Below are 26,351 nucleotides of genomic sequence, written 5' to 3' on the forward strand. Positions count from 1 at the left end.
AAAAGGCTATAAAGGTGGAATTAATTAGGTTTTCCACTCAATCCCCTCTCTTCATTGATACTTCATCCCTCTCTCTTTTCCCTCTTTTGCATTTTTCCTCTGTGGATAGTCCTTCTCACTCTCTCTCTCTCTCTCTCTCTCTCTTCTGCCCTCTCGCTCACTCACGCTTTCCGTCTTTGTGGTGCGCGTTCACAGCACCAACCTTGGCTCGACGTCAGAGGCTGTGCAGCAGTGCAGTATAATGGGAGAGCAAGCAACACAGAGAGCCTCATAGGGGGGCTGCATATCGCTGCTGTATCCTCTGCTTGGCGCTCTCCAGTAGCCTCACCTAAAGCCCGTGCCCGGGCTCCCTTTCCTCCTCGCCGGATCCGTACCCTTCGACATGGATGTCCCATCATCCCTCGACCCCGAGGATTGCCGTTTCTTAGCGCAGTGAAGAGGGAGACGGACGACAGGAGGACGAAATTATGCCGGGATCGCGAATGGATTTGGGGAAAGCGCGAGTGACCATGCCGTGATCTTGCACATCCAGGGCCGCCGATACCCCTGCCTTTGCCCAACAGCCGTAGAAGAATCACGGGGGAATCAAGCCCGCCGCGCACCGGGGAGGAATTATCCACTGTGCATTTGCTTTGAAAACATCATGAAGATTACCTCCCATCATCTGATGATAACCGGTCTCGCTATCAGGTTCAACCTCAGGCTGATCCCGCTTCTGCTGCTGTTTCTTGGATACACTCGCGGGATGCCGCACGTTCTAAGATTTGGTGAGAAAACGTACAATCTGTTACAAAGTCTACTGGCCACACTGATCATATGTATGTGCGCTTGTCTGGTGCTCGTATTCTGAGTGGAAATTTGAGGATGTACTTTGTAAAATGTAATGTTTTAGTCATATGCTTTGCAACTTCAGTTTACCATATAATATTTAGAGCTTAGAGTTTTATCACGACCTGAACTCTGTGGAAGAAATGCTTGGGTTTTGCATCAAACTTGAAGACACACTAACTCTTAAAGACCGTACTGTAATACTGGGTTAGCATGCAACAGTTCCTGGCTACTGACTGCAAATGAAACTCAAGCAACACCGCTTTGGGGCTTATATTTTCTAACAGATATCCAGCCGGGCATCCCCGCATCTTCTTGGCCCTTTAAACCCCTCACTCCACAGCATGCCCGCTGCATTGAAGGTTTCAGATGTAAACATCATCCCCGGGGCTCTGAGAAGATACAATCTATCTGCGTCCTGTGGTGCTTTTCAGGTTTAATTCCACTAAAGCGCCTCTCATATAAGATGTTCCCGGGGTTTTTGCATGTACTCAAACCGTAATTTAAACCGACTTAGAGAATTTGCCTTCAGTTCACTTTAACTTTATAGAAACTGACAAGCAAGTATTTAATGTTGGCTGCAGTCGCCACTTTTGTATTTATCGGCTCGTAACTTCAACATAACGCATGTGCGCGTAAAGCAGCCAAAACCAGACCTCTCCAGACTTCTCCTGGTGCCTAATTAGATCCTCATCTCTCAGGATGGAGATGGAGAGGGCTTCTTGCCTCTCCATCCAGTCTCCGTATTTACGGAAAACACATCGGAGTTGCACAGAAAGCGGATGTCATCAAGTGTTGACAACAGACTCCCTAATATTCTCATCCACACCCCCCGTGGGGGGTCCTGCTTAAGAGTCAGGCGACGTCCACGATTGCCGCCGCTATGGCAACGGAAAGTGCTCTTCTTCCTGCTGCATTCTCTTTCCATTGAGTGGCTTCCAGTCTCACATTTGCCTGACAGACGCCCGGCATCAACTCTGGGATTTATTTAAGATAGTTTTCAAATAGTCCGTCGGCTGGAGATAAAGTGGAAAAAATTAGCCAAATCAGGAATGTTACGCTTGATTTGTACAGTACATTGATAAAGTGGGGGAGGGGGGGGGGGGGTGGCCAAATCAAGAATGTTACGCTTAAAAGAGACGTGTAGTTACCATTCAAACCAAAACATACATAGAATTTTGCTAATACAATTGGTGCAATATATTCCACAAATCCTTTTTGTGTATATTTTAATCACTATTTCTGAGTGAATATTGTGTATTTTTAGTACATAGTTAAACTAAGTGGTTAAATTCTACAAACTGTTATTAATTTAATTAAATTATTTTTAAATTATTCTATTCTGTGCTTCAAGTTTATATTTTATCAATCAGAAGATAGTCCAAAAATTCCACCCTACACAGCTAATAAACACCAATATTTAAATCTATTTCTAATAAACGGTATTTAAATCTATTTAACATAACTCAACCCAAAATACATTTTTTTCTTCTTAATATACATTTAAAACCCATAATCTCAGAATGACCAAACACTACAAAAATACATTTGGGGGATATTAATCATAAACCATACAAATAATTTATATGCTCAGCTTACATATTTGTTTTTTAAATGTATTGTATAAAGGTGATTATATTGACTACCTTGTATTGGTAATAAATTCTATCCAAACATTCAGATCTCAACTTAGCCAAAGTTGTTTGCTTAGTTGATTGTTATTGTCATTTGTCTTGTGTATCAGAAAATAATAAGGCTGACATGTTTATATGGAATCTATCAAAAATCTATACAACTTTAAAAAGTTTGGAAGAAGAAAATTAAGTTGTTTTCCAACTTCAACTGGTTTTCTAACAGTGCTAATACTAAAGTGAACTTTGGTGATAACTTTCTTTAACTTTTTCTTTTCCACTAACCAGTTCTTATGTTTTTGTTCCTTTTTATTATGGTAAGGACAAACTAGATTTAAAAAAATTATTTAACTAATTTATTAAACGCATTTTTTAAACAATGGCTGGAATTTAACAAATGTATTTAGTTGCTTACTTGATTTCTACTTAGATACACTGATTAAAATCTATTGGCAAAAAAAAAAAACAACCAATATGTAAGGCACGTATTTGTTCAATTCTAACAGTTTCATCAGTGCACAACTGATTAACAATGACACAGTTTTCCGGGTGTAGTCATTAATGCATGTTATATGGAAAGGGTTGTTTCTGTCACAAAGCTATGTGAGTTGTGTCCATGTTTTCTAAAAGAAAAAAACAAGAAATAATTTTTCATGACTAAAATATTACTGAAATGACTAATACAGATTTAATGCGTATTCTAACAGGACAGAATGGAAGCATTTTCTCTGACAACCACAGCTAAGACCTAAACATTTTTAGCTATGGTAACTTCAGGACTAAGGAACCCAGATTGTTAGCAAGTTTGACATTAGCACTGTTACTACATTAGCTAGCAAAACTCAATGCTAACTTAAATTTTTGCTCCAACTCAGAAAGTTTCTTAAACACGTTTGTCATGTAAGCTCTGTTGAGTCAGTATTCATTGATTATGACAAACAATAAACCCATATCAGGATTATTATTATTGTTATTATTCTCTGAGACACCAGAAAACAAACAGGGATTGAGCAAACCAGCAACTTCAGTACAAAATAAAATTTTAAGGTACATTTAAGGTAGTTACCATAACAATGTAGTGTGGTTAGATTGGAGGCATTATTTATGATTCAATTTACAAAACATGTTTTAAATACGCTTGATTAAGTAATTTGACTTGCTTCACTTTAAAACCGCCCAGAAAGGCTTTTATGGTGTATGTATGGTTTATCAAAGACTTCTTGAAGCCAAACTCAATTTAAATTCACAGTATTTTTATCTGTACCTGCTGTGCTGAACTTGTCGCCTCTGCTAAGCTTAAAAAAAAAAAAAAATCTGCAGGGCATCTGGCATCAGTTGTGACATAGACATGACCAAGCGAGATAAGATATTATTCATACCACTGCGATCTTTTCCTCTAAGGTAAAAGCTCATGCTTGATTCCTTTCCCCCTCAACTAGTTGCATTTAACACGGCTGGAATTGAGCTAAACCCTTAGCTTGTCTCTGTCTATGGTTCTGAAAGGAATAATAAAAAAAAACAACTAAAGCTTCTGTTCAGAACCAGGGACAGAGACACATGTTCGGCACAACTGCTTGTTGCTGAACAGTGCGTTCAGTCACGTTTTGTTACTTTTTTATATATTAAAAAAAAAAACCAACATGACGTTCGTGCTTACTGCTTCATTATCTAATGCTAGGAGGAGAATGGCATTATTTGCATATGTGTGTATGAAGAATTCTATTGATAAACCTAAAATGTACATGTCAGAATGAGAAGAAATGCAACAAAGAAAACCCTCAGGTGAAGCAGGAGTCATTTCCAGAGCCTTTTCTTGTACTGCAAGATGTGCTTACTCAGCAGGATAATCCCAGCTGCTCCTGCAGGAGGCCGGCTGAACGAGGAGGTCAGCTCCCCCGAGTCTGCTTGTTTCCTTCCTTGCCCCCTTGCTACATTCTGTCCAGACAGGCAGCTCGCATTGTGGAACTGCTGTTCTCTTGTCAGACTGAAACCTTTACACACTGTAGCACCACAGCCCAGTCAGGTTTTTGTATTCACAGCATCGGGCTCACCAGGGTAGAGTGACAAGTGTCAGAGGAAAATGAAAAAGAAATGAAAGAAAAAAAGAGAAATGTTTTTTTTTGGGCCACCAGCTGCAGGCGAGGTAGCAGAGTTTATTCCCACACCGAATTAGATTTTTGTGTTTAATGTTTGTCATTTAAAACGTGGAAGATGCTCAGTGTGTAAAGGGTTTACAGAAGATTTAACCAAACACCTGGTAAGAGTAGATTTTCTCTTTGACAGACTCACACCCACCAAGTAACACTTTGCAGAGCTGCTAAGGGTCTTCTGGATCCAGAAGAAAATATCACTTTCAACCTGAGCAGTCACCACAATCAGAAATGCCGCTTTTTACTCACACAGGCAGCTGAACAAAAATGTGCACTGGATTAATCTGCAAGCTAAGCTGCAGCTTTGTTGCTCTTTAAACACTCTTCCTGGCAGAATTACTTAAGTTTTTCTATGTGCAGCAATTATCAAACTTCACATATAAAATTAATATGAAAAAATGGTAACTCAGGTTTGAAGTAAAGTTTGCAACAGCCATATTCTTTAAATTATTTTGAAAAGACCAATTACTTGTGCATAGCCAATTTATATATGGAAAGTCTGTTGAATCTTATACAGTTGCACAGTTTTTGACATACACTTCACGTGCATACCTGCATAGTTTTAACTTTGTAAATTATAGCACAACATAATTTGTCTCTCCATGTTTCTAGTTTACTTTATTATTTATAATTCTGTACAGCATGTTGAGCTGCTTTCAGTATGAAGTGTGGTTTATAAATAAAATCGATGGATTGATTGACTATTAATTCACTGCCAAAAAATTTTAAAATTGAGGGTCACATAAAATTCTATTCTATTCACACATGTAGCAGCTCAACATATTTGGTGTTAGATACTGCTGAGTTATCCTGATTCTCATTTCTTTTAATTGTAATATGGAGCAAACATCCAAAAATGTAGCAGTTTCTTTATATATATGGCCCTCAGCTTGCCAGTGACTGTGACGCTGAGTGATAGTATTATCGCTGCCATCTGCAAACAGCATTGGCAAAACCAATTTGTCTCTGGGCTGTCAGCTGCTGGTGAAATCATTGTTGACTCATAAATGCTCTTTCTTTCTCCACCCATTCTGTTTACATTTTCTCAGTATAGACATATGTTGGATATATTTCAGGCAGAAATGCAATCATTATTTTTCATTTTGAAGAAAGGAAAAAAAATCAATTATTTTCTTTCAGTCAACTGCCAAAAGACAAAAATCCCCTCTAGTGAAAAGAGAAAGTGTTGTTTTTTGTTTTTTTTCTGACCTCCCTCACAATGTCTCCTCCATGATATGGGATCTCTTATTGCATTTCTAATTATAAAGAGGCTCCATCCTGTGAACTGAGTTGTGGCGAGGTTAAATGCTGAGGGTGAGAAAGAGTGGTGGGAACAAATTCAAGAGGAGCTGATCACTAATTGACTTTATTTGCTTTCGGTTTCTGCCAGTCTGGAGTATCGGCAGGCTGGAGTTCAGTTCGGGATTGTAAGAATTATGGATAACACCCAGCGCCCTGGCCCACTGCCAGCATGTTCACAGCGAACCCATTTAAATACGCACAAAGCTGCTTAAAATATTCATGTGTCACTTGGCCTCGCTGTGGCTTATAGAAATGTGAAACTATCTCTGCTGGCAAATGATTTCCATGGTTTAAAAATACCCACTGTGGGTTTCAAGAACAAAGAGGAGATCTGTCTCACATTAGCATGCAGCACCACATGTGGACTCGAAGCAGAGAACTATCTAGATGGATTTCTAAAACATGTTTACAGTCCCGACTCTTTGAAGGTCTCGCTGTCATGCCTCGGCTACGAAAAACCTCGACGCTGATTAATTCTAGGGTGCAGATTGTTACCGTTTTGAAATGGCAAATATCCGTGAGGTATGAAATTAGTTTTCTTGCTGTGCTAAGAATTAAGCCATTTTCACAGATTTACCAGTGTCATTTTAAAAGATTATTTACATAGGAGGTGGCTTTAGCTGATTGACCTTGTCTGCAGAATAACAGCCATTTGTTTTTGCATATCAAATAGAATACACACGAGACCTGTGCTTCTCCCTTGTAGTTGGCTTCACTCCTGTGTTGGATTTCACTTTTCACAGCCTTTCACTCACTGTCATCATCACTCATGAATTCCAGTGCTAAGGTTAAGGGTTACATGCGCAATTGTTCTCTGAACTGTCCCTTGAGAAGAGTGCCTTACTGCGTGTTTGTCCTGCTTAAAGCTAACTGAAGGTCAGAGCTGAGAGCACTGGTATGGAAGACTTTTTTTTTTTTGTTGTCGTTGTGTGTGAGCATTTTTTAATGCATGCAGAACTGTCCTTCTCACTGTTCCTCAAAGGGAAATGGTGGCAAAGATTGATGTCATGGAGGGGTGTGAAAAAAACAACAAAAAAATAAAACAAAGAGTTTGGTTGGGAAGGGGGAGAGGGGCTGTAGAGTGAGTGAAAAGAAAAACAGTGCGTGTTGAGGCCAGCAGATACAGAGTAAAGATAGATTAGTTTGCCTCAGAGCAGTCCACTCTCAGCCCACTCTCAGTTCTGGTCCGTTATTGCCGTTTTCTTATGGCTTTTTGCGAGGAGAGACAGAAAAGGAGAGAGGAGTTTGCTGTGGAAATGTGGTGGGAGGCCAGGAGTCATGCACTGCATCTCTGAATAAATGTCAGCGGAATCGTATTAAGAGAGCTGCAAATTTGCCTGCGACTACAGATACAGATGAGAAGACTTTAACAGAAGAGAAACACGTCGGTAACACTAATGTCCTTATGGTTGCTTTGAAAAATTAAGCTGGGGATGTGTTTTTATTAGCCTTTATTAGCTGTGTGTCTCAACCAACTGTAAAATGGTGGAAATCAATACAAATCGAAATGCTGCTCAGGGGAACAATGAAAAAAAGTAGGGAAAGAATCAGGCAGCGAAAAACAAATAAGCAATGCAAAGTCCCAGATGCCACCCTCTTTCATGTATCACGGGTTCCCATCTGTGGGAAAGAAAAAAGGTAAACAAACATGAGAAAAGCAAACGTAGATGTGTACTGCAAATGTGTGTAATTGCGCCAGGAATAAATTTCTCCGTGAATGATTGACAATTTATGAAGTAATCTTATTTTCCTGCAGTTTCTAATCAAGATAAAATCTACAGTTATCTGATTTCGTTCACTTTCAGCTGTTCTTAATGTTCTTTTAAATGTTATAATAAAAATCAAACGGTGTAATGTAAATTTGCATTCAGCTCCCTTTTCTCTGATACCGCAGATAAAGAATGCAATTAACTGCTTTCAGAGGTCACTGAATGAATAAACAGAGCCCACCTCAGCATAAATATGGCTGTTTTGCGAATGCCTCGTGTTTTTTTTTTTTGGTTACATTAGTGAAAAAAATACTGGACCACAAAAACCAAGGAACAAACAATTTTTGTAAGAAGCTTAAAGCAGTGTTAGCTAAAGCAGTACTCCATTCCTTGAACATCTCAAGAAGCACAGTTACACGCATCGTTCAAAACTGGAAAAGATTTACTGCCTTTTAGAGACATCACATTTTGTCCAAGTGTTGTTCGTCTATTTGGTAGTTAACAGCTACCACATTCAGCTCTATGTTTAAAAAAAACCCCAAAAACTCACATTAAGTACCTGGACAAATCTATGCAAAATCTCATATGAAAAAAAGCATATCTGAAGTTAAACTGTCCAAAACCCAATGCATTCTGTTGCTCCTAAATATTACAGTTGTAAAATTGTAGAAGACTTTAGTCATATATTTGCTTTCTTGAACAGTGCTTCCAACAAGAGAGCCCAAAACATAAAAAAAATCAACAGTGAGCAAAGCATATTCATGTGTTAGGATGGACCAGTCAAAGTCCAGAAGAAAATTCAATTAAGAATCTGTGGTCAGACTTCAAAATTGCAAAACACTGCCACGCTCCATTTGATGTGATGGAGAAGGAGCTGTTTTGCAAGGAATGGGAAAATAAAACTGACTCTCTAGATGTGCAAAACTGGTTGAAATATATCACAAAGGATCTGTAATTGCTGTGAAAGGTGGTTCTGCAAACTATTGAGTCCAGGGTAAGAACACAAAGGCTTATCACATTTTTAGATGTTTTTTTTTTGTGTGTGAAAGATGAAAAAAAAATTCTTCTATTTCAATTTTGTTTGCTTTACTTTTTGTTGATCTATCTCATACGGCAATCTAGAAATATATTGAAGTTTGTGGATGGAAAGTGATAAATCTTAAAAATAAAAAAAAAAAAGCAAAACTTTTGCAGTAACTCCGGCTGCTTTAGGCAACTGTGATTAGTTTCTTGAGAAGGTACAATCGTAGCTTACCATCTTTCAGTTCTGAAACTCTACAATAGAGATAGGTGCAAGAGTGCATGCTTACTCTTGATTGAACTCTATTAGGCTAATGCATTTGACTTCACAACCATTTACCTCATGGTGTTATGAATATGAATCAATTATTTATCTCCCCTTTGTGATTCTATATACATCTTTACAAGTTTATATGTATACATCTAAATATATAGACATATACATATATACACACACACATACACACACCACACCTGTATACAAATAAATGCTTCCTGTAAACCAAGACATCAACATGTTTATTCCAAGTACACAGCCTGAGTAAACAAACCTGAAGCCACATGCACCACAAATGAAATCTCTGACGTCCAAACTGTGCGGGATTCTGAAGTCAATCGATTACAGAAAGCCCTCTGGCTCTCTTTGCTATGATGTTAGACCCTGATCAGGTTGGGTTATCACTTTCCAGCTGAATAAAGGTCTTTGAAGAGGAGTGGCGCAACAGTCTAAGGATAGAGGACAGAATTCAGGCTTCGATTGATAGAAAAAGCCCGTTGGAGGTGAGAACATTTCTCTGTGTGAACCAAGGACACAGAGAGAAACGTGCTCTGTGGGTGCACATATTCAGGCTGGATTTACTTAAAATCATGTTCTTTGAATCAGCGTGGCGCTCCTTTGTCTACAACACACCAGGGCTATGCAGAATGTCTCCCCCGTTCAAAGTTTTTTTTTTTGTATTTTCATTTGTTTCTCTTTGAGAAGTTATGTTTTGCTCTCCAGTGTTTTTGACTCAAAGTAATTAGTGGATTGAGATGGAAGAATAGAAATATGAAAAGAAAAGAAAAGATGTTTTTAAACACTTAATGCAACCTTTAGAGACGATTCCAATTATATCTATGTGAAAAGCTTAACAGTTTGATAAAGCTTTGACGTTATTTATTTGGCTCCATATGTTTATTTGAACTTAGTATTTTTCTAAAATGACAAGACTGCTGTGCATTAAATGTTTTTATAAATAGATTTTGCATGCAGAAATGTACTGTGTAGTCATAAATCACCTGAGAAAACCTTCCACACATTTACCCATCTCCTATCATGAAGAAATGTTATCATGAAGAAATGTTGCAGTTACAAGTAAAACATGCATTTAACATTTGTAAATGGTACTATGTACCAACATATTAAGCGCCTACAAGAATACCACCTACGTGTGAAATATATCCATATATATTTCCATGTCTTACATGCAGAAATGTATGGTAACATTTCAGCCACAGGGCAAAACCTTCCCATGTTTAAATTATTTTGTGTTGGAGTTTTCCATGTGATAAGTATACCATGTAGTAAAGTATGAAACACATGGTAAAAAACCATTCACATGCGAAATATTTCCCCACATTCCACATGCTTAAGCTGTGTAGTAACATGTGAAACATATACTTTACGTGGGAAATGTTCCACTTATAACAAACACGTATTTCTCCTCCTACACATGTTGCTATGCTTATTCTCAACTGTGATTTTGCGGTCATTGCTTGTGGGGCTTGTTTGTCATAAATTTAAAAAAATGAATTTTTGTTGCTATTTTCTTTTTTTACATAAACAGCATTACTGCAGAGTAAAAATAAACTTGGTCAGATTTTTTTCATGTTGCACAAAGGATTTTGATCAGTCTTAATACAACCCACCAGCGCTGTTTTCTTTACATAGCCACCTATCAGATTTATGTACAGCGATTTGGCCTCTTTTTCAACATGACTGAAAATTTTCTGCGTGTCAAGGTGTGACTAAATGTCAAAAATAGTGAGATATTGCAGACAGAAGGTCAGGAGAAAGATTAAAGCAAACCTTTTTTGATTTTCTTCCAATTTCATCTTCATTGTCTCTCTTTCCCTTACCCCCAATGATCCTTGTTTACAGAGAACAAAGTGAGCACACTTTTTTTTCTTTTTTTTTGAGGGGCTTCATTATTTGGTCTGTTTTTTTCATTCATCTGCCTCTGGCTATTTTCTTTGCAAGAGTCACTCTGCAGGCCTCTTTCTTTATTCTCACTCTCTCTGCTGCTGTTCAATTGCTTGTGTGTTTGTAGAACAAGTGAGGAAAAATTGACACACCTTTGCAGCAAAAGTGTACCTGCAGCTCTGATCATGAGCTAGCTTCTGAACAACATGGGAGGCTGATGAACTCAGACCAGAAGCTGACATTTTCCTGCCCTGCGGCAGAGTGAACGGGGAGGGAGGAGGGGGAGGGGGGGGGGCAGGTGTCTGTTCAGGTCTAATGGGCCATCCATTCAGGGCTTTAATTGAGTGTCTTTTATCTGCCTCTAGTGACCTCTTTTATTCTCAATTCTTCCCTCTTCGTTTCCTTCGCTAATCCATTTTTTTGGGGCCCCACCCACCCATCTTTCCACGTTTCCCTTTCCTTTTCTTTCCCTGCCTCTGCAGTTCATATGTTTCCTCCTTTCAGCTGCCATACTTCTGCTTCTCCTTTTCTAGTTTCAACATAATAAGTGGAAGCTTGTTGTTTTCTAAAACCGTCTGACAGGTTGAGACGAGACAGTATGACGACATGGTGCACTTTCGGCATCAAAATCATGTCTCCTTTACTATTTTTTTTATGCCCATTTCTATCCATTTGTCCTTCACTGTCCTTTCGCTCCCTTTGGCTTTCGGCTTGTCTCCTTGTCCGTCCCCTACTTTATTCTCCCTCTTTTTTCAATCAAGCCGTGCTCCTGTCTGTCCTTTGGTCTTAGTGTGCTCAAAGACAACGGCATAAATCCTCATTTGACATGCACAGTGTAGACTTCGATTTTTTTTTTTTTTGTGGTCCCTTCAAATCCTAAAGAAAAGAATAAAATCCCTACTATAAACTGCAAGTTTTGCATAAGGATTACATTGACTATACATCTAAAACACATTTGAATATGCAAATCTTTGTGTACGAAGATGATATTTGTCTTAAAACTACTTCTCCTGTGCAGAAACACAGTTCCTTGATGAAGACCTCTGACCTCTTAATACATTTGAACATTTTGTACAATCACAAACTTCAATATATTGCACTGGAATTTTGTATGTGAGACTAACACATAGAGAGCATTATGCTGTAGAAATATTTTAAAATGTTCATTCAGCCTCATTTACCCTCAGAAGTCTCCCTATTTTGAGTCACAAAGCAAATCCTTTTGCATCACCCTGAGCACATAATCCCTGCTATAAACATAATGGTGCAGCATCATACTGTGGGTGTGCTTTTTTCAACCCAGATGGGAAGGCTGGTTTCCATTCAATTTTACTGAGCATCAGTTATTTTGCAAGGAACCATTTTAACAAAATTTACCACTATAACTGCAGTAAAAGATGTGTTATAGGTTCTATCTTTTCCTCTATCTCTTTTAGCCTCTTTTAACTGCTTACACACACACGCTGCAGCTTACATGACCTTGTTTATGTGTCTGCTGTCAGTCATACATAAATAGACTGAAACTAATTAGACAAGTCTTGAAGGGTACAGATTGCAAAAAGAATAAAAAGCTAAACTCGTGCTACAGTCTTTGCCTCATTTGGTTCCATCCATAAGGCGAGCTAAGTGTGGCCCAGCGCTGGACGATGAATGTAACTCTGTATTTGTTCCATTTGTATGACATGTATGGCTTGTAATCATGGCTTGATCATTTTTGGGCATTAAAGCCTGCTTTTATATATAACCAAATCTCATTATTTCTCAAGGTAATTTACACTTAGGGGTTCTGGTTGGGTCCTGAAACTGGTTAATGGACCTGGTGGAGCACAGAGACAAAAATGAATGAACTCCAACAACAGGTTCTACAAAGTAATGAGTGATGGGCCTGAATATAAATAGAACATTTTTCCGCTTTTGTTAACATTTTTTTTGGAAATCATGTAGAATATTCCTTTCATATATCAATGAGTTGTCTATGTGCTGGTCTATCTCCAAAAATCATAGCAAATACATTAAAGCTTGGCATAAAGTTTCACATTCAAAATGTGAAATGATGAAAAGGATGTAACTTATTTTGAAGGGCGCTGTACCTTTGATGAATAATACAAGTACCGTTTAAATTAAATCTCTCAATCACAGTTTTAATTTTGCGCATTTACATACTAATATCTAATATTTATGGAGCACGTTGTGTTTTAAATGCTACATCTAGAGGATATAAAAAAAATTCCACCCTATGTTCATTACCTAAATGAAAACTGATGATTGGATGGATCTATATACATATGAAGATTAAAGATTATACTAAACCGATTAACAAAACCTTCTCATTCTTCCCTTCTCTCTCCTTCTACCCTCTAAAAATCCTGCTGTGAGAATTAAGGAGCTGCCTTCTGAATTAATTCTTGACCTTTGGCTCTAAAGGGAGATAACATCTACCCCTCTACATGGAAGAAAGTCTAATTTTACAGACATTTTGATCCAAATTACAAAGACAGTGTAATACAGGGCCATTTTAATGTGCAGGAGAACAGAGAATGAGAACAGGAGCGACAAAGGGAGCAAAGAGTACAATAGAGTCCTGTATAATTTGCTTTGGCCTAATTGCAACAGCATAATTTGAACTTTTCAGCTTCATGTCAAGGTCTGTTAAACATCATATTTATTAGAAACTTCTTATTGCAAATCTATCCTGTCATCCTGCTGGAAAAATGTGCCTGAAGATTCTACTTTTTCATGGCAAAGAGACAGCTTGAGCTCGCCATGCTTAACTTTGCGAGAGTTTGTTTTAAGACTGCAGGATCACTGTTAGCAGAGTCCTTATCCATATTTATTTTGCTGAGCAATGGTGCTCCAGGGTCTTTGCATCCTGGGATGCACCAGACAGTCCATCCTGCCTCGCACTTCTCATCTGCAATGCCAATAATGGTGATTTTATCGCAACAGGGGAAAGTGATAATGAACCAGCGATGCACATGCATAGTCACAGTATTCTCCAGGTTGGACTCTTCTAGCCTGCAGTGGATAATTAGCATCTCTCACATGTGCTTAGGCTTGATTAAAACTCAGTTTACAGTGAGCAGCGCTGTGAGGTTGCCATCTGTCACCTGCAGAGGCCACCATGTGATGTGCTCTTGCCTGAGAACGCTGGTTGGTGGCTGTGTGTGGGGGGGGGGGTTGCGTGTGTGTGTGTTTTGATGAAGGATTGAAAAAGATGAGGTACAGACAGAGAAACGACAGGAACGAGTGAGGCATGAAGCCATCGGAAGCATTCTATTAAATAAGAGTTCCTTCTCGCTCCCAATGGGCTGTACATTAGAGCCAATGCACATATTTTCTTCTCACAGCAAAACCCTTTGACTGCAGTTCTGAGGTTTATATTTACTTGAACCATATCATAAGACTGCAGCTTAGGGAATACGTATCTCTATCGTGAAGTGATGTAAAAAGTGTGAAAGCTTCAAGGTTCTTAAACCTATTTTTTCCAAACAAATGCATGTTTACTGAACCCTCTTCATTTTTATAAAACAAAACATTTCATCCCACATTTGTAATAAAAAGTTCATCAAACTTTAATGCCACATTTATACATTATTGCTGAACACACATTCGCAGTGTTATTTATTACGGTGTTAGATGACTGAGGTTGTTTCATATAAAAACATCCCGTTTCCATAGCGATGCCTTCTGGATTTAATGTTCTATCATAAAATGTTTGGGCAATTGAAAAAGACATGCAGAAATGAAACCCCTTCCATATGTCAGATATGGAGACAAGATTTCTGAAGTGCCCTGTGGAAAAACAACAGAGAGGAAATATTTATTGAGGCTTGACTGATTTTCCTGAGGCACTGCTGCATTATGCCACCAACCGGAACCGTGTTGTTGTTTCTCTTTTCTGTTAGATTAGAGCTACTGTCCGGGATTTTTTTTTGTTTGCTCTGTGTGTTTCTCGGGAAAAATTGTCCTTTTTTTGTATGGAATGGGTTTTAGTCGTAAGCAAGACATTTATTGAATAATGGTGCAAGTTTACCAAACAATATTGACAGAACAAATACTCTTTTTGATGCTATTACCTCTGCATTTATTACACTGTGAAACCTATTATAGATGTTGAGTATTTGCAATAAATTTCCTTGTACAGTAGTTAGATCTTTTTCCTTTTTTTTACCATTTACTGATGCAGTCAGTCAAGTTAATTTACAAAGCAACAATATAACCAGGGGTTTAAAATCATTTGAATGATCGGTGTATCTCGAAATAATAATAATAATAAATGAGATTTAGAATGTTTTCTGCCACACATTTGTTTTATCACTTCGTAACATTGCATACATAAACACTAGAAACGTAATTCGCATTCTGCCTTATCCTTTCTGTTATGGGAGGAGCTTGTGAAAGCTGTGATTGGCTGGGGGGAGGAGTTTGTGTAAGACATGATTGGTCGTTTTGAGTGGCTTTTGAAAAACTCACAATGTCCTACCTTCCATTATTGTGTTAATGGAGACTTTTTGACAGAAACACGTGAAAGCACCAATTGTACTGGAGTTACAGTGAGAAATAAGTGCTGCCACGATTCCCTTACACCTACCAAGCACTTATGGTGGTCAGTCTGAAAGCAGCCTTGTCGTGCAGGAAACACAGCTCTCACTGAGAGCAGACAGGAGAACCACTATATTCTGTTTTCATATTGCAAATCTAATATAAATATAAATTTTGATGTTGCACGTTATTTTTTTTTTGTTGCCCGTAAATAAATCCCTGCTTTTGATTCACACAGTCAAGGATTCACCTCCTCCACGGTGTGTGCCGCTGTCTTGGTTAAAATCTATGTAGGTTCTTTACTGCACATAAATAGTTTCATAAAGTTCAATTGTATGGTTAAACATTTTCAGAGTATTTTTGATCACTTGATATTTCTTTCTTCTATTGCTTGGATTCACATAACCAAATGTCCAAATTACGCTACGATGTTATCTAGTGACTTCTCGCGTCTTAGGGCCAATAGGGTCTTTCCTTGTTATGGAGTTGGCAACAGTGACTGCAGCGGCCCGATTGGACTTTTTATGCAGCTAGTAGCAACAATGAACGTATTTAAGAAATATCTATTTGTAAAGATTGAACAAAATATTTCCAAAATGTCTTTGTATCCCTTTAAACGGATCCACAATTAGTTGAACACGTTGGCCTAAATGTGTTGTAATTTTCTTATTAACTTAAAAATTGCTGTTTGTTATACGTCAAAACTCACAATTACTTCAAAAAATGTATATGTTTTGCTATATTTTTCACACATGGAGGTCGCTACTTTGGCTGGAAATTTCGGCTCTTTTCAGAGAGCTGCCTCTTGTGTCTTGGCTCCCACAGAATAGCCGGCTCTTTCAGCTCCCAAATGGCTCTTAAATTATCAACTGCAGCCCCATATATTAACATAAATTGGCAACTAGGAATGCTTTGTACAATAAAACCTTTTGCATCCAATGTTCTCTAATGAGAAGTCTTACAGTTCTTTAATCTTATGCATTTGTTCTGTTAGCAGACATTCTCACTTTTGTATATTTTAATCACTTGTAATTTTTTAACAAAAGCAAATGGTAAATTTATTTGGAATCTGTTTTTCAGCATATAAAAAATAAATACTGAATCCGCAAAAAAAAATCTACCAAACACACCCATAATAATAACAATTTATTATTGTATAATAACTAAGATCTTCAGCCAGATGCTGCTTCTCTTTTACAGGTTGCAGTTATATTTATAGGATTTTGCGACACATTCTCCTGAGGAGATGGACTCACCTGTCAGTTGTGTCATCCCCCCTCTCTGGTTTCACATAATGGTATGATCCAATATCCTCACACTAGCTGGCTTCCATGCTAATGGAAACATTCCGTCGTGAGCAGACTCCATTCGGCGGAGCCACTCAAAGAGTGAGAGCTAAGCAACAAAAGGAAATAAAGTGGGGAGACGATGTTCTGAATGTCAAGACCAGACCCTAAGCAGGAGTTACAGACCAAAGACCAGACTTGACACAGAGCTACTTACAGGACTACTTACCGGATCACACAGTCCGATCAGAGGTACGTGTCGTTCATTGTTTCATTCATAAAGCTGAAGGTGGCAACAGCAGCACAAACCCCTGCTTGTTTTGCCAGCTGTTTCTTCTTCCTCCGTTTGTTCCACCTCGTCTTCATTACCTCTTGTGATTTTTACATTCCCATCAATTTCAATGCGCTCTGTTTCAAATTGAAAACGCTTAATTGCTGTTTTGGCTGGATGGAGCTGGCCAATCAAACCTAGTAAATATAATTTACCCAGAATGCATTGTATCTTGAACAACACGGTGGCTTCCGTGTGACGATAGTTTATTAAAACTAAAAAAAAATAAACCAACAGTTTATTGTTTTTACATCTAAAATACATTTTTCTCAAATAAAGGCGATTGCTACAACTAATCGTCGATCCTTTTAAAGTTGCAGTATGTCACTTTTATTAAAAAAAATATATATTTTTTACATATTTGTTGCAACTGTCACTATGTGGAAACAGTTTGGTATGAGACATAATTTGTGAAAAAAAAAAAAAAACAACATAAAAAACTTATCTGCTTTCTTGTAGTGCTCCCAAACTAAAAACAACCAATCAGAGCCCAGATGTGGGTCTTAGGCTGTCAATCACAATGTCATGTGACCAGCTGACCCCCCAGCCCCCTTCACCCTTCCCTGTACCGCTACAGTTTGTCAGTAGATGCTGTTGTGAATGCTCAGGCTAGTTAGCATAGTCACAGATGACAGCGGATAAACGGTTTTCCTGTAATGGTAAGTTGTTTTTCTTTCATTTACACATTTAGAAGTGTGAGGGTGAGTGGCAGCATTACAACTTTCCTGCTGGCTCTGAATGGTTGTTTTTGACCGGGAGCGGTGCATTTCTTCAGACGTCAATAATAGCTCAGGGAGGGGGTGGAAGTGATCACCTGTCTCATAACATACTGTCACGAAATGGTGACAGTTTTAACAAACATGTAAAACCATATTTTTATAAAACTTAAATACTGCAGCTTTAAATGTTAGTAGCTAAGAGTTTTGAACTGCATATTTATTTTGTTTTAGCAGCTAGCTTTGCTGCAGTGCAAATTCTAATCTGCTTGAATAAACAGAAATACCAACATAAAAGTTGGTTTTAGTTCATTTATTTAATTTTTGGCAATTCTTTGCAAGAGTACTATTGCTGTATTGTTAGGTTTTTGGTCATTTATTCCATTCATCATTTTTTTTTTACCGTTCCAGTTTACCTGACATTCTTGGCAACAAAATGTTAGGTATTTTTGAATGTATCTATCATTGCACAATGAATCTACCGCTTATAATTATTTTTACTTGATGGGGGATCTATAGGCAATATTTTGTTTGTCACTTGGCATAGATAAGATCAATTTAATTAAATCATGCATGACATTTGAAAATTTTTATGATCATTCATTCTAATTCATTAAAATACTTGACTACAGTAAAAAATGTCATAACCTGACTACATGGATACCAAATGGAGATAAAACGGAAATGTGTAGAAATGACACGCATAGAAATTTGTGAGAAGTTGGTTATGAGACCATTTTTAAACCAATTTTTAAGTTGGTTGCTTTCAAAAGCAACCAACTCTGCGTTTGAAAACAAATCGTAACCAATGCTCGGTTTTCCTTGTCCTAGATGTTTGTATGTGTCTGAAAGACACACTTTCAGACACATACAGTGAGGGCCAATTATCTTTTAATTTAAGTCGAACAGTCTATGATTTTTTTTTTTAGGTTTTTGCAGAAACGGTTTATTTTTGTAATTTTTTAATACTTTAAAACAAATAATTACGTGCTAGTCTACTATCAGGGGCCCTGCGATATTGGCAATACCTTCTTATTAATGTAGATAACTGTTTTTCCTCTAACAATATTAGTCTAAGCAATTATTAAAGCACAGTGTCCTCTTAGTAAAATGTGTGCAGACATATAGGCTGAGTTCATCTACAAAACAACTCCCAGAAAGATAAATTACATTTTGTAACATTTCTATGCATTTTTATGGAAATTAACAACTGCACATATTGCATCCTATTGTTGAACTCCTGCAGTGACTCTAAATTTCTACTTGTGTTCTGATGATGCCTCGGTGACATCATAACATTTTGACTTTAAAGAGCTCATCTAATCTCGAGAGCAGCCTTGTAGTTCTGTGAAATCTGTGTGTGTCCGCCTGTTCCCTTCGCCAAGCATTTGCACTTAGCACATATGCATCTTATTTTCACAGCAGATAGGGTTTCTTTTCAGTCACATTTGCAATTCGAGAGCAGTGGAGGGCTTGGAAACCACCAACACACAGAAGTCATTTAGGAATTCAGCAATTCAAGGCCTGTGGAAGTGTGTACTCACAGTTTGGCTCAATTAGTACAAAAAAGGGGTCCCTGCTTGACAAATTAGCACACAAAATGTCAGCTGGTAGTTTAGCACATCCACAAAGAGTACTTGCAAATTAGCACATATTTTGAGGAGGGAGCTGGCACGTTATTATGAACTGAAAGAGCCCAGGAAATTAGCACATCTGTTGCCAAAGCTGAGAATTAATACATATTACACGATCACAGGTTTCCTACTTGGAGCCGGGTCAGGAACCATGGCCATGGCAACCATTTCTAATTGAGGATTGTGTATGTGCTCATTATAAGAGATTGATGAAATTGATCTTGTGGCAACGAACAAGCTAATCATTACACAGAGTGCAGCGGAACGCAGGTATCCCTGAATGCTGCAGGCGTGCACTCTAAATTCCCACATCAGTCACATTTCCCCTAGACTCAGTTGTTTCTTATCCGACAGATTTGTTTAGTCTCAATCATTGCTATGCGTGCTCATGTGTGTTCACACTTGCACCGTCAAGTGTGTGAGTCAGCCTGAGGCTTAGCGTCCAGCAGTGGCAGGTGACAGTCCACTCTAATGTCAAGAGGCTTTAGGTTGGCAGGATTAATTCTGTTCTGGAGGAGACACTCCCCAACAAGCTAAACAAGGTAAAGTCGGATCATGACATGTTTAGTTTTCAGACGGTATCATTTGCCCTGATCAATTTCAGACATTGATTTACTGACTGCATCGCCCTCAGTTTTTAGCATTTCATAAATATTGCAACTGTTTGATTCTTGGTGCAACATTAAATGTAAGCGATACCCTGGTCACCGGCTTTCGTTCATTTGTATGTTTTGCTTTATTTTATGCAATGCTTTCACTACAGCATGCCAGCCTACAGCACATTTTGTTAAATTATTTGATAAACAACCTCAACCTTAAATGTTGAATTGATTAGTATTTCCCTCCTATTGCCCTTTATTCTCTGCCACAACCTGAAGAGTCTAAAAAGTAAACCATCACAATTATTTGTCTAGACGAGGCAGCGGACAGACATTCATAGTTTTCTTTACCACTTTAAGACTAACAATTCGGGAATACTTCTAAAGGGTCAGAGCTGCATTTTGCAAATCAACCCACAATTGTAAATGTTTTCTCATTTAACATATTTTTAATGGTGCAATTACAATCAAATGTCCAGTTTGATCTATTCATTATTACATTTGGTATGATTTTTCAGTACCAAGTATAACATTTGCACAAACACTGCAATTCTGACATCATTAATATTGTTAAATTAAAAAAATAACCACCATGACTACCAATATAGTGTGTAATTTGGTGCATGCCAATGTTTGAACAAACAAAAAACAAAATAGCATTACTTATGTCTGTTTAAACTACACCAATTAGCAACAACCTTATAAACACCCATCTAAGCTGCCATAAATCCTAACCCTTTGAGGTATTGAGTTTACCGGACCCCGAAGGTCTCATTGTTGTTATCCTGCCAGAGCCATAAGGAATAATGAGCCAATAAATAAATGTCCACTGTTTGCAGCAACGCTTTGGCTGCGGCTACATGACAAAATAGCATTCATGCGGATGGGAGGAACCAAGGTTTCTCAGCAGAACATTGGATGAAGCATTTTACTACTTTTTTTCCATTGTACTTTCTTTTCATAATCTGCCTCGGTGTATGTTCAATAAATTTGAAAATTATTGAAAAGCTTACTCATTTCAGTAACTCAGCTTACTCAGTAAAACATGTTTGATAGATTAATTAATTATATAAATGAAAATTATAGTATTACATCAAATCAATAAAAAATAACCACCTGGGCTTAATGAGTAGCATGTAGAATACTTCTTTAGAGGAGGTATTCTACATTCCTGATGGAACTGAGTGTCTTCTGAGCTTATCATCCAAACTACTTCCCTGTACAAGGCTCCTAAGAAGTAGGTAAATGGCTTAATGGAGGAGCATTATTGTGATGAGATACTGAAGGCTTCGTATCAGAAAAAGCTGGAGCTTGTTAAAGAGAAAGAAGACAATTTCAATGTGGCAAACTGTGAAGATTAAATTGAAGTTATGTTAGTTATGTTACAGTGTTTTTATAACAAATCAAAGTATCATAATTACTTGATTGTGGTATAAAATAGCTCTCTGTGCTTGGAAAATACAAAATACCCCCTATAAGATGAATAATGATCAGGCTTCATAAATCAGTTCTTCATAACTCTGAGCCAGCTGCAGACTTATAATAATTGCCAGTGACTTATTTATTACTGATCACTTAACCATTAATTATTGCTTTAATAATCATGACTTTATTTATTATGTTCATTGCAATTTTATTATCTCTTGCCAAATTACCTAATAACCCACCGGGCCAACCTTAAAAATAGAAACCAAAGATTAAGCTGTAAATAATGCATAGTAAATGAATGTTTAATGTGATTAAAGATAATTAGTGGCAACTTATGGAGAAACTTAGCATTTTTGAGATGATGATAAATTGCTCACCTTGTTCGATTAAGTCTTTAGTTATTTCTGGCATTCCTCTTAATATCTAATTATTATTCTGGTAAATTTAAGGTTCATTTAGGTAAACTGAAATGTAAAAGAACATCACACCACAAAAATGAATTACAAATAAATACCTGTTGAGCAATGGCGCGCAGAGAATTAAAGGGGCAGTTTTCTGCACAGTAGACCTATTATTTGGTCTGTTTATATTAAGTACAAACGGCACAGGTGAGTGTCCTGCATACCCTGTGCTCTGCCCAGATATCTGGGGATATATTTTCAGGTAGAGGGAGAGAATTGGCCCCTGTGCAGCACAGAAAGGTCACTCCACCACTCTACCAAGGGGAGCATCAGATTAATGACCGGGGGTGGCAACTCTCTGCAGGCCTTCATGCATCATGTCCCATTCACCGCCAAACATGTCGGGGAGCACTCCCACTGGGAATTTCAGTGATATTTATGGAGCGTTCTCATCACTTTTGCCTCCTGCCTATTGGCTCTGAGTACTGATCCCCGCTTGTTGAAAGATGGAGAGAGACAGAAACAGGCCATGGGGGGGAGGGGTTAGGGGTGCACTGGGTGGGCGGAGGTCTTCGAGCCCCTAAGTGAGAGACATCATGCCCATACCTGGGCCAACTGCCTCAGGCAGCCACCCTACAGCCCACCGCCCTCCTGCTGCTGCACCATTAGTCACAGAGTCAAGTTGTTCATATTGTCACAATAACCCCCCCCTTCTTTACCAATCTGGTGCTCAGATTCCAAAACTGCCAATGCCTAGGCGCCATAGCGTAGATGAGTCACTATGGCAACATATCTGAATCTCATCGCTCATTGTACAGAGCAACCTTGGGTGGAAAGAGCGGGCTGGATTTCTATTCATTGGTGTGTAAATAACCCTTTTTTTCCAACGCCATTTTCTCTGCAAGGACTCAAGAGTGCTCTGAAGTCACAAAAAATAGCCTCGGCTTTAATAACTTCTCAGAACAGCTTGTGAACAAAAAAATGTACTAAAAGAACGTGAATCGCATTGATATTTTGTTATGATTGCATGTGAAGGACATTTCTGTACACAAAAAGTATTACTCAAAAAACTTATTTTCATTTAACAGAGATGTGACAAAATTATTTATGAGGTATTTAATATAATAGAGAATTTTCAAAGAGTTCAAATCCAACTACGACTGTCTTTCTTTGCATTTTCCTTTTGACTGACTTTCTGCTTATTTTTGATGTTTTTACTCTCCACACACACACAAAACTGCACATTGCATACACACACCTAACCACATCTAAACACACAGAGACCTTTGGATCAGCTGGCCTGTTTTCTCATCCGGGTGGTTATTCAGCTCATAACTCACTCTGGGCTTTCAGTTGCGCCATAATTTACACCCGGTCTGACTGCACAGTTCACAGGAACAGAAGCACTCTCGCAGACACACACACGCCCCCACGCGCGCACACACCCCGACAGATACAGACTTGCTGATTATCCCAGCTGTAATTCACTCACCTGCAATCAGACAGACCACAAAAACAAGAAGGAGGAGGATGGAGGAAATGATGAGAGGTAGTATTATTAGACTTTAATCAAGGAAAAAATAGAACATGAGCAACATGAAGGGGGACAGTCTAGTTAAAGGTCCATGAAGTCCACTCGGGGAGAAATGTCAGATTCATCAGTCAGCAATCAATACAGAGGCTATTTGATCTAAAAAAAAATGTTAATTAAGTATTCATGTTAAGTGCTACAAGCAACTCAAAATTACCCATTTTTGTTTTCTAGTTGGTTTTATTTTATTTGAACTTGAGTCTGTTAGACCAGCACAGAGTGGTGCTTAACTGTGAAGTTGAAATAAAAACATCCACAGATTTCAAAAATGTTTTAAATCTAAAAATCTGAGATGTGTGGTGTGCATTCAGCCCCCTGAGTCAAGCCTTCATAAAACCACACTCTGCTGTAATTATAGCCAAAAGCCTTTTGGGGTATTTCAACATCTAACATATATTAATCCAGAATTGCTCTTGCTTAGCTGCTTTCTTTCTCTTATAAATGCTGACCAGTTTCCCTGGTTAAGCTGAAGAAAAACAGCATGATGCCTTGCCAATAATAACCTTCACTATGGTGATATTACCTTTAGCGTGATATCCATCGATTTCAGGTATACAAATTTTAGTCTCCTCTCACTAGATGACCTTCCAGATTTTTCCTGTGTCTTCTGTATTGTGGCAAACAACTATTGAGACTGCTTATGGTTTTCTTCTTGGATCGGTTAGTGCATAGCTAATAGTTGTCTTGTGAACAATAACCTGAGCTGTGGATCTTTTCAGCTTCTCCAAAGCCCTCTTGACTGTTGCTTTCATGAATGCGTTCCTTATGACTTTACCTGGAACTCCATGTTTTGGTAGATTTGTAGTTGTGCTATAACCTGTGTGATTAAATTTGAGTCCACATATGGACTCAAATTTAATTTTTTTGAAATTTCATTTATAGATATTAGACCAATGAGGACTAAAAGGTTATTTATGCCATACTTTTTGGATGTTAATTTGAAAAACATTTTGAAAACAATTTATACATAAATATTTTTTTTCTTTTCACTTTGAATATCTGTACTACTTTGCTTCTAAAATCTGAGGTTGTAAGGTGACAAACTCTGGTAATGTGCGCAGGGTATGAATAATTTTAGAAGCCACTGAATGATTTCTGTTAAATCATGTTCAAGTCATTTAGCGACTGAAAGGAAACGGATGAGCATGATTTAACACCATTATGCTTAGCTTCACATTCACTGAAATAGGCCTGCAGTGTTCAATGTGCTACCCCTGGGATTTCATATAATAATTATGTATTAGGTCAGATAGACATAATTTCTATCATCTTTTATGGTATTCAATCATTTCAAGATTATCAGTGGAATGTCTGCAATGTAATACTGCCATCTGAAAGGAGTGCTAAAACAGGAAAACTAATTAAAATAGTTCCCTTAATTGCACATCAAAAGTTTAAACATTTGCTATATTGCTCTGCAAAGGTAACCCATAACTCCTATCCAGGACTTGAACATCTTCTTTCACCATCTACACTGTACAGTATATCCATATACACAGTATAAATGAAAATACCATAAAATAGAGTAAAAGACCCTAAAGTATGGCTTCACATTGGTGACAGTGATAAATATCACTACCCTGGGTTAATGACATATTCTTTGGCCTCCTGCACACATTTTCTATCACTCTCTGCCACAGCCACATGCTATTTATAGCTACAATGTCCATTACAGTACAACTTCCCCTCTTTTTTTAAAAAAATGTCCCTCTTTCTGTGTATAGTTCAGTCTCATTTTCTCTCCATGTCACGGCACCAGTAAACAAGCTTTAAAGTTTTTCGGTTTATATTTTGTCAATCCTTTTCTCTGCCCTCTGAGAAGAGGAGAGCTGTGGATGGACTCCCGAACTCCCCTCTCATTCCCAAGAGAATTTTGCAGAGCTGCTCTCACTACCCTCTTTCATGTTTTAACTCTCAAACATTCCCTTTTAAGTCTGAACTCCGTAAGCTTTCTTAAGATTTTAGTTTACTTTCAAAGGTGTGGCATGTCGAAATGTAGCTTTTTTAAAATTTTATTCTGTTTATTTTCATAAGTGGAAACATAGGAATCTCTGTAAATTCAAATATGCGTTCCAGTGGGGCTTGTTTGTCAGATTAAAATAATAAAAAAATTACTTTACATTGAGCCCACATTTCTATATGACAAATGTTTTGTTTAATTTGGTTTGATGTAATATTAAAATCTTAAAATTACGTGTTTTCATTAGCTTTAAGTGGAAAATTATCACAGTTATTTGAAGTAAAGATGTGAAAACATCTGTCTGTAGTTCTGTCGGTAGTCCACATATGTTTCTCTTTTTTTTTTTGGTATATTGATGTACTAAAAAAAGGAACTTTTCAATAACTGTCAAATTCTTTTGGGATGTACATCCATCCTAGAGATAGATGTGAGGAGATTCTTTGCCATCGTTCTCCATAACCTAATTCAATTCTAAATTTATCTGTACGCTCCTCTCTTACTGTTTGGACATCAGATGATGAATAAAAATGTAATCTCACTCGAGCCTTGCGCATCTTGGCTGTGATAGCAATCAACCCACATGTTTTTTTGTTTTTTTTTACATGTGGTGTTTGTTTAATGAATCCTCCTAAATCAGTTTTGACATAATCACAAAATGTGGCACATTTTTTGTGAGTCGGCTCCAAACGCTGCTTTCGTTTGTTTGGGATTGTAAATCACGGTGATGGAACATCTGGAGCTTTAATCATCTCTGTTCAGCCCACAATAATTGACAAGTCTGAAGGGAGCTGTTAGAAGCCGACAGCACCTTACTTTGTAGAAGCAGTTATTTGTCTGATGCTGAAATGCTGCTTTTTCGTACAGTCTTTGTTTTTATGGGCAGTTTATAAGGATTTTAGACATTAGTGTCGTGATTGTATCTTCATTTGTGATTTGACTGATCTTCTTTATTGTCGTCTCCTCACACGTTGTGAATTGTTCCATGGCTTTTTTCCTCTCTATTTCATTATTCTATTTTCTATTGGTTAGGTTCATTTGCTT

At 37.8% G+C, this 26,351-nt stretch overlaps 1 protein-coding gene across 2 annotated transcripts in view; it reads left to right on the top strand.

The window, feature by feature from the left end:
• Positions 1-203: 203 nt before the first annotated feature.
• Positions 204-26,351, top strand: part of LOC102223640 (glutamate receptor ionotropic, kainate 2) — an 83,827-nt gene continuing 57,679 nt past the window's right edge. For both annotated transcript variants that reach the window (XM_005802632.2, XM_005802633.2), the window contains exon 1: positions 204-767. In XM_005802632.2, coding sequence (XP_005802689.1) covers positions 644-767 — 124 coding nt within the window. In that variant the 5' untranslated portion in view covers positions 204-643. The remainder of the gene's footprint in view (positions 768-26,351) is intronic.

The sequence above is a fragment of the Xiphophorus maculatus genome, chromosome 15 (genome assembly GCF_002775205.1).
Source record: "Xiphophorus maculatus strain JP 163 A chromosome 15, X_maculatus-5.0-male, whole genome shotgun sequence".
Taxonomy (NCBI): domain Eukaryota; kingdom Metazoa; phylum Chordata; class Actinopteri; order Cyprinodontiformes; family Poeciliidae; genus Xiphophorus; species Xiphophorus maculatus.